We start from the raw sequence: 12370 nt of genomic DNA on the forward strand, positions 1-12370 counted from the left end.
TTCGAGCCCCCAGCTCCCCACCTGCAAGGGAGTCACTTGACAGGCAGTGAAGTAGGTCTGCAGGTGTCTGTCTTTCTCTCCCCCCTCTGTATTTCCCTCCACTCTCCATTTCTCTCTGTCCTACCCAACAACGACATCATCAATAACAACAACAACTACTACAATAAAAAAAAAAGAAAAACAAGGGCAACAAAAGGAATATAAATAAATAAATATTTAAAAAAATTCAAAGTCGATGACATGAGATAAAGAAAAGGTCCTCAATGGTGATTCTTAGCAAGAAAGGGCATAAAGTCTATTATACTAAAGATGAAATATTATAAAAGGCTAGAAATCATGGAGGTATTTCTACCAAAAGAACAGAGCAGAAATTGGCAGACACTTGAAGAAAGGTATCAAGCATATTGAATGAAGACAAACTGAAAAAGACTGTTAGTGTTTCCAACCACAACAGAGAAGAGCAGTTCAAGGGTAAGATCCACATAAATGGTCAGAACAAACATTGTTCTTGGATACAAAGACAAATGGAAGGAAATAAATGTGACAGGAATTGACCATTTATTTAAAGGAAGTAAAGACCTAGGACAGGAGAATAATCTCCTATTTGCATGTCCCAATTCTATATAAGCCAATTATTTTTTATTCCTAAATTAATAAATAATGGGGGGGGCGAGGAGAAGGTGGTGATGATCACTGGATAGGGTTATATGTTATCATGTACAAGGATGTGGTTTGAGCCCTGGGCCTCCACATTGGAGTGCTTATTAAGAGGGAAGCTTCACAAATGGTGAAGTGGGTCTACAGTATCTGTTATTTTTCTCTCTGTATCTCACCATGTATCTATATAAAAATAAAATAAAATAAATGGTCTCTCAAGGTGGCCCCTAGAGGTACCACACATCCCAGTGATAACCCTAAGAGCAAAGAAAAAGAAAATTGAGAAATACAAGTTGCCTTTATACATGGCCAAGATTTTAAACTATAGTCATATTGAATTTGTCTTCAGTGGTGGTACAGATTACTCAAGATTACTCATGAGAAAAAATGCTGCAAATATCAATGTGAGTTTCAGAAGACTTAAATGAGATCCTATCAGACATGTGTGTGTGTCCACTATATATCAAGTATTGACTAGATTGAAAATATCTGTGATTATCAGACAATGCAAATGGATTCATATTAACCTACAACACAGATGACACATAATGTTGAAATACTTAATGTTTCATTATAGCATGAGCTTCTCACTGTTTAATGTTGTTATTTTTAATCTATTTATTTCCTTATTGCCATCAGGGTTATCACTGGGGCCCAGTGTCTGCATGATGCACCATTCCTAGTGGCCATTATTTTTTCTTTTCTTTTACTTGATAAGACAGAGAGAAATTGGGAAGGGAGAAAGAGATAGAGACACAGAAAGAAGGACATCTGCAGAACTTGCTTTACCATTTGCGAATCTTCCACTCTACAGAAGGAGACCAAGGGGCTTGAACCTAAGCCCTTACACATGATGATGTATATACTCAACTGGGTATGCTGCCACCAACCCCTTCAACTACTTTTCAAAATTAGTTTCACCTACAGTATTTTAACAGTTCATAGGTAATGCAATTACAAAGATTAAAAAAAAGTTTCACTAAAAGCACACTGCCTTTGATACCCTGAAAAGTGATGTGCTAAACTGTGACCTATAATCACAAAGGTTTTAAAATGCCAGATAGATCGTACCACTTCATGAATTCCATTTTTTTATACACTCAAAAATACAAAAATCTATAATCTGGATTTGTTTGCCTAGGTGTACAGTGCTAAATTATGTGATATTTAGTACACACACACACACACACACACACACACACTTACCTGTTTTCTTCTAGTGTAGATATTTCTTTAGAACTTTGAGAATTTAAGATTTTTTCAATTTTTTCAACAGATCGAATAACTTGTATAAGCCTCAACACACTCATCTATAAAAATTAAGAAAAAGGTTAGCATGATGTTTAGTCTTCTTTTTAAATTTTTATTGATTTATTTCTTAGATATAGAGAAAAACTGAGAAGGAAGGGGGAGAAGGGAAAGAGACAGAGAGACACCTACAGCCCTGTTTCACCATTCATGAAGCTTTCCCCCTGCAAGAGATTAAGGGCTTGAACCCAGGTGCTTGCACACCGTAATGTGTGTGCTTAACCAAGTGTGCCAGCACCTGACCCCATGATGTTTATTCTTAATTGTATTATTTACCCTATCTTACATGCAGAAAAATACAAAATAAACTTAGAATATTTGTAACACTCTACATTTAAATGTAACACTAAATATATAATACTGAATACTCAAGAATGTAAGCCTTAATTTTGGCTTTCAAGGACAAGCATATTCAACATCCTATAGGAGATTTAAGAGAAAAAGGCCATTTTTTTTTTTACTTTCTCAATCTAACTCCTTTCATTTCCCTATCTTAAATAAATCTGTCTACTAGTATCGCATTTATTTTAATGTAAGCACTTTGCATGTTCTGATTTAAGCTTCTGATATTTTCCACTTAATTTGCATGCACAATTCATTAAGATACTACTATACTACAAATATAACCAAAGAGGTTGAACAGCATTACAAAAATGGTATCCTTAAAAGAAGCAGATGGAGGGGGCAGAGCCAAGATGATGGCTTGAAGACAACACCTGGTGTGAGCTCTGCAAGGACGCTGCTTTCATTTGGGGCCAGTGGTGGAGGAGGAGAGCAGAGGGTGGTCAGAATGACACCTCTTCTTCTTCTAGCGTTTGCCATAATGACACCAAAGAAGACTATTAAAATCCACCCCATGTCTAGCAAACAGAGGACAAAAAGGACAAAGGAAACAGGTTCTGAAGCCAGAGCTCTGCAGTGCTTTGGTGTTCCTCTATTTATTTATCTACCTACCTACCTACCCACCCATCATTTATCATCTGTTTATCTAGCTTAACTATCTACCTATCACTCTGTATCTCTCTAATTTAAATAAATACTTTTAAAAGAGAAAAGAATAGGCAGGGCACATGGCCGGAATTAGAAGTCTGGAATTCCAGTTCAAACTCTGCTATTGATTCACCATAGATAAAATCAGAAAATATGGTTGTTTGGTAAAGTATAACCTATTTCACTGAGGTCAGTTACTACTGTACTGAAATTAAAAAATTTTTGTACTTGCTACCTCTAACATCTGTTTTACTATTTCAAATACAGAACATATTATAGCACGTAATAAAAACATGCAAAAAAACTTAGAAATAAAAACAAGTTTCATAGTACAGAGAAGCTTGAAAGCAATTTTATTTGGGACAGGGAATAAGAAATCTACAATTTTATACTGTTAATATTAATGCTACCATGAATAAATTAAAAATGAAAGCATGCTATTTTCTTTGACTTAAAAAAAAAAATCACTGATCTTACCATACCCCACTTACTAATAAGACTCTAATTTGAAGCAGTAGTGAGAAGATACAGGGTCTAGTTCTGGTACCACACACTGATTTTGCTGAGTATCTGATCCATAAGGACAGGAAAGAGCTCATATTTGCTCTTTGCAAAAGTACCAAAATGAGACCACATGAAGATACCTTAATTCTATAGTGCTATATACAGTGAGTTTGTTTAAAATGTACAACTGAGGGGGTTGGGCGGTGGTGCAGTGGGTTAAGCGCATGTGGCGCAAAGCACAGGGACCGGCGTAAGGATCCCAGTTCGAGCCCCGGCTCCCCACCTGCAGGGGAGTCGCTTCACAGGCGGTGAAGCAGGTCTGCAGGTGTCTATCTTTCTCTCCCCTTCTCTGTCTTCCCCTCCTCTCTCCATTTCTCTCTGTCCTATCCAACAACGAATTGCGTCAACAAGGGCAATAATAATAACCACAATGAAGCTACTTAGGGCAACAAAAGGGGGGAAAAATGGCCTCCAGGAGCGGTGGATTCATGGTGCAGGCACCGAGCCCAGCAAAAACCCTGGAGGAGGAAAAATAAAATAAAATAAAATAATAAAATAAAATGTACAACTGAGTATACCTTTTTTTTCCTAATGTCTTCTTGTTTAGACATCTGTTCATCCACTGCTTGAATTCCTTCACTGACAGATGATCTAAGGCTCTTTAAAAGAATAAAGAAAATATATTGCAGAAAGTATGCAACATAAAAATTGAACATATTAATTGAACTCCACAGAACATAACAATCTATATGGCAGATGTATAAATACTAACAAATCAGAACACAAAATATGTAATTGCCATTGAGAGCACTCATAATTAAAAATGCAAAATGACATGTAAAAACCAAAGATACACAGACAAGATCTGGAATGTTTCTCTCTTCTCTCCTTCACCAGAGTTCTTTACTTTGGTGCAATATATCAAGCCCAGTTAAAGTTTTAGTTTGTGCTTTATCTTTCTTTCTTCCTTTTTTTTTTTTAAGTGTTTATTCATGAGAAAGGATAGAAAGAACCAGACGTTACTCTGGTACATGTGCTGCTGGCGGTTGAACTTGGGACCTCATGGTTGAGAATTCAATGCATTATACACTATGCCACCTCTTAGACCACTGTTTCTTAAGCTCAACACATGAATGAGATCTTCTGGTGTACATTCTTTTCTTTTTGGCTTATCTCACCTAACTGAATTCCTTCAAGCTCCACAAAAGATGACTTCACTATTATTATCCACAACCTTTTTAGTCACTCTACTGTTGGGCATCTGAGTTGCTCCCATGATTGGACTAGTAAAAATTGTGCTGCTATGAACATAGGTATGCGCAAGTCTCTCTGGGTAGGTGTATTTCGTTCTTTTAGCTATATCTCCAGGAGAATTGTCAGGTCATAGGATAAATACATTTCTAGAGTTTTTAAGTCTCCAGACTGTTTTGCATAGAGATTGGATCATTTATATTGCCTCCCAACACTTGGTGCTTCTGTCATTTCTTTTCTTTAAATTGCTCCTTTTTAATGAATTTTATCTATTGGATAAAGATGAAAACTGAAAGAGAAGGGGAAGTGGAAAGGGAAAGTCACCTGCAGAGAAAGACACCATTACCATCTGTGAAGCTTCCTCTCTGCAGGTGAGGACTGGGGATTTGAATCCAGGTCCTTGTAGCATTTTAATATGTGCACTCAGCTGAGTGCACCACTGCCCAGTCCCGTCATTTCTAATGTATGACATTATCAGAAGTATAAAGTGGTATCTCATTTTTATCTTTATTTGCATTTCTTTGTGACTGACTTTGTGCATTTTTTCATATGTCTGTTTGTCCTTTGGATTTCTTCTTTGCAGAAGATTCTATCTATGTCCACTTCTCATTTTTCAAGGTTTTAGTTTGGTGAGTACTTTATGTATTTTGGTTAGTAGCCCTTTGCATGTATGGCATACAAAGATCTCCCATTTCTTTCTTTCCTTTTTTAGAAGTCATTTAATTGAGGATTTAGTTTCCAGTATCATTGCTGACATTTGGGTACATTTTCCCATCCTACCATGAAATTTCACTATAGAACACAGTCACCCACAATTTAGGTCTCTTTATATCATCATGAGACTGGCCCCCAAGGTTCTCTCCACCTCTTTCCTTTCCAACTTTCCCTTGAGTCCTTTGCTGTGAAGCTATACAACACATCCAGTTCAAGTTTTACTTTGTGGTTTGTTTTTTTACCTCTGTCCTTATTTCTTAATTTCCACTTGTAAGGCAGATCACTTGTATTTGCTCCTCTTTTTTTGGCTTATCTCACTTAACACAATGTCTTCAAGTTCCATCCAAGGAGAAGCAAAAGAGATGACTTCATTTTTAACAGCTGCATAGGACTGCATTTTATATACATATAAAATCTTACCATTTATTTTTCTTAGCCATTTATTTGTCATTGAGCATCTAGGTTTCTTCCCAGTTTTGGCTATTACAAATTGTGCTATTAGAAATGTAAGTTCAAAGAGTAGGTCCATTTCTAGTGTTTTGAGAAATCTCTAGACTGTTTTCTACAAAAGGTTAGACCAATTTACATGCCCACCAGCAGTGGGAATGTAAATCTCCTATAGCACTTGAAAAAATGTGGTTAAGTGAGATAAGTCAAAAAAAGAAGAAGCACAAGGACCAGTTAGGATCCCGGTTCCAGCCCCTGGCTCCCCACCTGCAGGGGAGTTGCTTCACAGGCAGTGAAGCAGGTCTGCAGGCATCTCTCTATCTCTTCCTCTCTATCTCCCCCTTCTCTCTCAATTTCTCTCTGCCTCTATCCAATAACAAATAAATTAAAAAATAATAATGTATTAGAAGATTGTATTCATAGGTTGAACTTAAGAAACAGGAACAGAAAACAAAGCACAAAGTAAAACTTGAACTGGGTTTGGTATATATCACCTTCAGTCTTCTCCCATTTCATAGGGAGTCTCTGTTTTGATTGTGGCTCCTTTTGCTATACAGAAATTTTTCAGTTTGATATAGTACCATTGGTTTACTTTTGTTTTTCTTGCAGTTGAACTTAAATTGTCAATATTTTTAAAGCTTATACCAAAAACAGTTCTGTCAATGTTTTCATTTAAACATTTGGTGATTTCTGGTCTAAAATGCAAATTTTTCATTAATTTGAAGTTTACTGTTGTGTGTGGTAAAATAACTTAGTTTCATTCTTATGCACATTTCAATCCATTTTTTCCAACATCATTTGTTGAAAAGACTCTCCTTTCTTATGTAACGTTTTGGGTACTCTCATCAAAAATTAGATGCCTGCAGGTATAGGGGGCTTATTTCTGGGTTCTCAATTCTAACCCACTGGTCTATAAGTCTATTTTTTTTTCCAGTACTAGGCAATTTTGATTATAATAGTACTTTAATAAAGGTTAAGGGCAGAAAGTGTGTTGTTTCCATTCTTGTTTTCCGCCCCCCCCCCCAAGGTTATTTTGGTGAACCTAGGTATTTTCTGTTTCCTAATAAACTTCTGTAGGTTTTGTTCCATTTTATTAAAGAAATTTCCTTGAAAAGATAAAAACAGGCTGGGAGTATGAATGAACCTGCCAATACCCATGTCCAGTGAATAAGCAATTACAGAAGTCAGAATTTCCACCTTCAGCACCACCCACAAAAGAATTTTGGTCCATATTCCTGGAGGGTAAATGATAGGTGAAGAAGACCAAAGGACTCTGAGTCCCAATTCCACTGGGACCCAGAGTGTCTGTCACTAGGAATCTTGTTTTTATACTATAAAAATAAGGAAGGGAAATCTGGAAAATTCCAGAGGAAAGCAGCCACTATTTCTCTTATCTGAGAGAAAAGGAAAAAAAGGAAAGATGCCCAGAAGTAATAACAGGTGTAGGTGTAACTTAGAAATGAATGAAGAACAGTAACAAAACAAAAAAAAAAAGTTCCAATAACAATGACATCAATAATAACTATAACAACAAAACAACAAGGGCAACAAAAGGAATAAATAAATAAAAAATTTTTTTAATAAATAAAATTTTTTAAAAAAAAAAAAGTAAGATAGTGATAGATATAAAGCCAACCCATATCTGTCAACAACTGCAGCTTCCAGTGGAGGGAATGGGGACACAGAATTCTGGTGGTGACAATCCTGTGTAGTTACACCCTTATTATCTTATAATTCTGTAAATAAATATTAAATCACTGATAAAACAATTCCCTTAATGGGGAAGGAATCATTTTGACGACGTTAACTCTTCTAATTCAAAAGCATGATGAATGTTTTCTATCTATTTATATCTTTTTTCTATTTCCTTGAGTAGCTACTCAAAATTTTTAGTATACAAATCTTTCTCGTTAGGTTTATTGCTATTATTATTTTCCTGCTATAGTAGATGTGAGCAATTTCCCAATTTCTTCTTCTAGCTTAGTTTTTGCAGAGACATGCCACTGAATTGTGTATATTTTTTAGCCTTTGTTTAGTAATTTCCAGGAGCTGTCTACTGTGTTCTTTTGGATTTTCTATGTATACTATACTTCACTTCTTTTCTTCCATCCTGTATCCCTTTAACTCATTTTTCCCCCATATTGTTGCCCTTGTTGTAGTTGTTATTATTGTCATAGCTATTGTTGTTGTTGGTTAGGACAGAGAAATCCAGAGAGGGGAAGAGAGAGAGGAGGAGAGACACCTGCAGATCTGCTTCACTGCTTGTGAAGGAACCCTCTGCAGGTAGGGAGCCAGAGGCTCGAACTGGATCCTTACTCCCGCCCTTGCACTTTGCACCATGTGCACTTAACCCACTGCGCTAAAGCTCAGCCTCCCCCACCCGCTAACTCATTTATCTTGCTAACTGCTACAGCTAAAACTTTTAAGGTTACATTGAACAAGAATAGTGACAGTGGGCAGCCCTGTCTTGTACCAGATCAAAGCGGGAAAACTTAAGTTTTTGTCATTGAGTAGGATGTTGGCTATCCGTTTGCTCAACTTGAGTCTATAGACTCAACTAGACCTATTAAATGTCGGTTGTTGAGGTAGCTAATAAGGATTCAATTATGAAGACAGAAACTGCTTTATCTCTTATTGATCTTAGAATCTCACAGGGTAGTTTCATGAGTTGAGATGAAAAAGGAACGTAAAGTTTGTTGCTAATTAGGAAGAAAGCAGTTATAAAAACAGCTTGTTGCATGGTTGGCCAGGGAGATATCTTATTCTTTAAGAGCACAGAAATTGATTGCATACTAAGGCCACAGAAGTCCCAGGTTTAAATTCTGGCGTCACCATATGTCAGACCTGAGCAGTGATCTGTCTTTTCCCTTCCTTCTTTCTCTTTAACAACCCAATCAACCAACCAATCAGTACTTTAAAATAGCTGAAGGACCAGGACCAGCTGAAGAACAAGACAGAACCAAATGAAGACCAAGGAAGGGCCAGAGCCAATATTCTAAGAAGCTTAGCCAAAAACAAACAAATAAAACCAAACAAACAGACAAACAAAACTGGAGCAGGATAGAGCAGTATATTTTTCTTTTCAAAGTGGTATCCAAACTCAGCCTCTATAGTTCATCCACATGGGAGTTCCTATACCCAATGGTTTAGAAGTGGAGAGTTTCAATTTCATATCAGAAATTCTTTATAGAGTAGAGTAAATGGTTTCTTATGGACTAGCATAAACATATAGCCACAAGTAAAACACGTTCTGGAAAAACACATAAAATTACTGATTTTTAAAACACAAGAAATCTGTAGGTTAAAAACTACTCACACTATGAATGAGGTAGTATCAGTAACCTTTTTCTCTTCCCGACATCTTAATTTTTTAAACATATTTATTTATTATTTTTTAATTTGATAGTACAGAGAGAAAGTGAGAGAAGGGGAGAAAGAGAGGAAAAGTGAGAGATATCTGAGGACTACTTCACAGTCTATGAAGCTCCTTCCCTACAGGTTGGGACCAGGAGCTTGAACCTTGCACTCAACCAAGTGAGCCACCCCCAACCCCAACATTTCTAAACTACTTTGAAAATGTGTCTTAAACTCAGGCATGTCAAACTCAAAAATTAGAGAATCTTTTATAGCTTTTGTGAGGGTGAATAATCATGGATCACTTAAAAACAATAGCAAATAGCCTAACAGATTATATCCCTATATCTTCTTGGAGAAGGCAAACAAGTATAACGTGCCTTTTGGTAAATTGTTAATAGTACTTGGAGACTTACCAGAACCTCTTCTCGTAACTGTCCTAAGGGCACAGAAAGCTGACTGATGGCTTTGTCCATGCCAACCTAAAGGTAAAATTACATTGGAACAAATATATTATAATCACCAACCATGTAGTATCTATTTCACAATCAAAGAAGCACTAGACTTGAGATCTTTCTTTCTTTCCTTTTTTAAAAAATTATCTTTATTTATTGGATAGAAACAGCCAGAAATCAAGAGATAGAGAGGGAGAAAGACAGACACCTGCAGCACTGCTTCACCACTTGTGAAGCACTGTAATATGCACTTCACCAGGTGCACCACCACCTGGCCCCAACTTGAGATCTTTCTATACAAATAATCATATACTGCTATATAACTGGCTAATTAATGAAAACACTGATGTTCAGCATGACAATTATAGTCAATATTATTGTACTGTATATTTGAAAGTTTTGAAAATTCTTGGACCATGGAGAGAGAGAGAGAGAAAAATCTGTAACTTTTAAGAGCTTGTCTGGAGGTTCTGTGGGGGGAGGAGTCACATAGCTTCTCCTGTACCCTTTGTTTATCATAGAACATATGACTTCAGGAAAAATACACATGAAGTGGTGAGACAGGAAGGGGGTACCCATCCTAGCCAGGCAGATCAGTTGAATCACCCCATTGGTGTCAGATATGACAGCCAGATGACCTCCATATACAGAAATCTGCAATTTTGTATGGAGATGGATGGTACCTAAAACTATTATGATGTTATCTTCACAGTATACACAAATATTCCACTGCTATATTATAAATCAGAAACTAATGTCAATTTAACCTCAAAATGTAAATAAAAGTAAAAGAAAAATAGTGTCTTAAATACTGCTCATAAAAAGTCCACTGACCTAATAAGAGTATAAAAATAAGGGAACTCAGAATAAATGAAATGTTCCTTAAGTACAGTTTTAGATGAACTTTTAAGTGAATATGAAAATACTAACATAAGGGGCCGGGTGGTGGTACACCTGGTTAAGCACATATGTTACAATGTGCAAGGACCTGGAATCAAGCCCCCAGTCCCCACTTGCAAGGGGAAAGCTTTGTGAGTGGTGAGGAAGTGCTGCATGTGTCTCTCTGTCTCTCTACCTCTCTATCCCTGCCTTTCTTTCAATGTTTGCTTGTGTCTATCCAATAAACAAAGATAATAAAAAAATTTTAGAAAACTAACAAAAGATAGATAGCTGTCTGTAATCTCCAGTATTTAACCAGCTAATGTAAAAATCTGGTGAACTATATAGCTCTAAACATTATTATAACCTTTGAGGAAAATTCAAGTTAAATAGAACAGAAACAAAACTTTCTGAGTTTCTAATCCTACTATAGCATTTATATAAGTGGCATATTTCCTAAAAGCAAATATGACAGGTGAGTTTCAACTGAACTTAAAATTCCCAAGAGGGTTGCTTTCCGTATGTTTTTGGGCAAATACATTACATTAAAAAAAAAAAAAAATCAAATAGGATCAAGAAAACCTATATGAGTATTAAAGCAAACATTTCTAGTCTAGCTTACAAACTAATAAACTCATATATCATTCTTTATATTTTCTGTTTGCTTTTAGATAGAGACAGAGAAGGAAATTGAGATTAGCACCAAATCTTACTTCAATGCAGTGGGGGGGGGGGGGGGGGCGGTATGTAGGCACTAAGCCCCAATAATAACCCTGGTATAGAACCACCAATTTTAAAAATAAATATGAGAGCCAGGGAGAGAACACAGTGGTAGTGCACAGGGTTTGCATATGACAGATCTAAGTTTTGTTCACTAGCACAATCAATAGCCAGAGTTGATGGTACTCTGATCAAAAGGGAAAAAAAAAAAAAGTAAAGATTGAATAAAGAAAGCATGTTATATGTGTGTAAATAAACTAACTGCTAAGAATTGTGATTTACCAAGTTTGTTGAAAGGTTTACAAAATCTGCATAGTCTTTATTGATCAGTTCAACCATAGCTGTTTTAAGAAGCTTGTAGTAGAGTTCTAGGTCATCTCTCAGTTCCTCCAGCTGTACACGCTTCCTACAATCAGATACAAAATGATCAACATCGAAGACTTCCTAAAAATAAAAAAGAGAAGAAAATATTGGATCATTTTGTAGTTTCTATTTTTAATCTTTTTAGGAATCTGCATACTGTTTTCCATGGTGGCTAAATCAATTTACATTCTGAATAGTACAAAGGTTTTGTCATATATATATATATATATATATATTTTTTTTTTTTTGCCTCCAGGGTTATTGCTGAGGCTCGGTGCCTGAACCATGAATACACCGCTCCTGGAGGCTATTTTTTCCCCTTTTGTTGCTCTGGTTGTTTTATTGTTGTTGTAGTTATTATTATTGTTTTTATTGCTGTCCTTGTTGTTGGATAGGACAGAGAGAAATGGAGAGAGATGGGGAAGACAGAGAGGGAGAGAGAAAGATAAACACCTGCAGTCCTGCTTCACCACCTGTGAAGCGACTCCACTGCAGGTGGGGAGCTGGGGGGCTCAAACAGGAATCCTTATGCCTATCCTTGGGCTTTGTGCCACGTGTGCTTAACCCACTGCGCTACCGCCCAACTCCCTGTCTTTCGTATCTTTCCCAAAACTTAATACTGTCCTTTTGACAATATCTAACAGGTATGAGGGAGGAGGGAGGAAAAAAAAAAAAAAAAAAGGAAAGAAATAAAGAAAGGAAACTCCACAGGCTAAAAGTTCAGATCA

At 36.5% G+C, this 12370-nt stretch overlaps 1 protein-coding gene across 3 annotated transcripts in view; it reads right to left on the bottom strand.

Annotated features, from left to right (window-relative positions):
- Positions 1–12370, bottom strand: part of COG2 (component of oligomeric golgi complex 2) — a 118059-nt gene that overhangs the window by 79957 nt on the left and 25732 nt on the right. For 2 of the 3 annotated variants that reach the window (XM_060192028.1, XM_016193436.2), the window contains exons 2-5: positions 11562–11685; positions 9642–9707; positions 4038–4118; positions 1864–1967 (exon numbers count right to left, since the gene is read on the bottom strand). In XM_060192028.1, coding sequence (XP_060048011.1) covers positions 1864–1967; positions 4038–4118; positions 9642–9707; positions 11562–11685 — 375 coding nt within the window. Of the gene's footprint in view, positions 1–1863; positions 1968–4037; positions 4119–9641; positions 9708–11561; positions 11724–12370 lie in introns of all 3 variants that reach the window. The other variant, XM_007535127.3, reaches the window with a different exon arrangement.

This window comes from Erinaceus europaeus, chromosome 6, assembly GCF_950295315.1.
Source record: "Erinaceus europaeus chromosome 6, mEriEur2.1, whole genome shotgun sequence".
NCBI classification, from domain to species: domain Eukaryota; kingdom Metazoa; phylum Chordata; class Mammalia; order Eulipotyphla; family Erinaceidae; genus Erinaceus; species Erinaceus europaeus.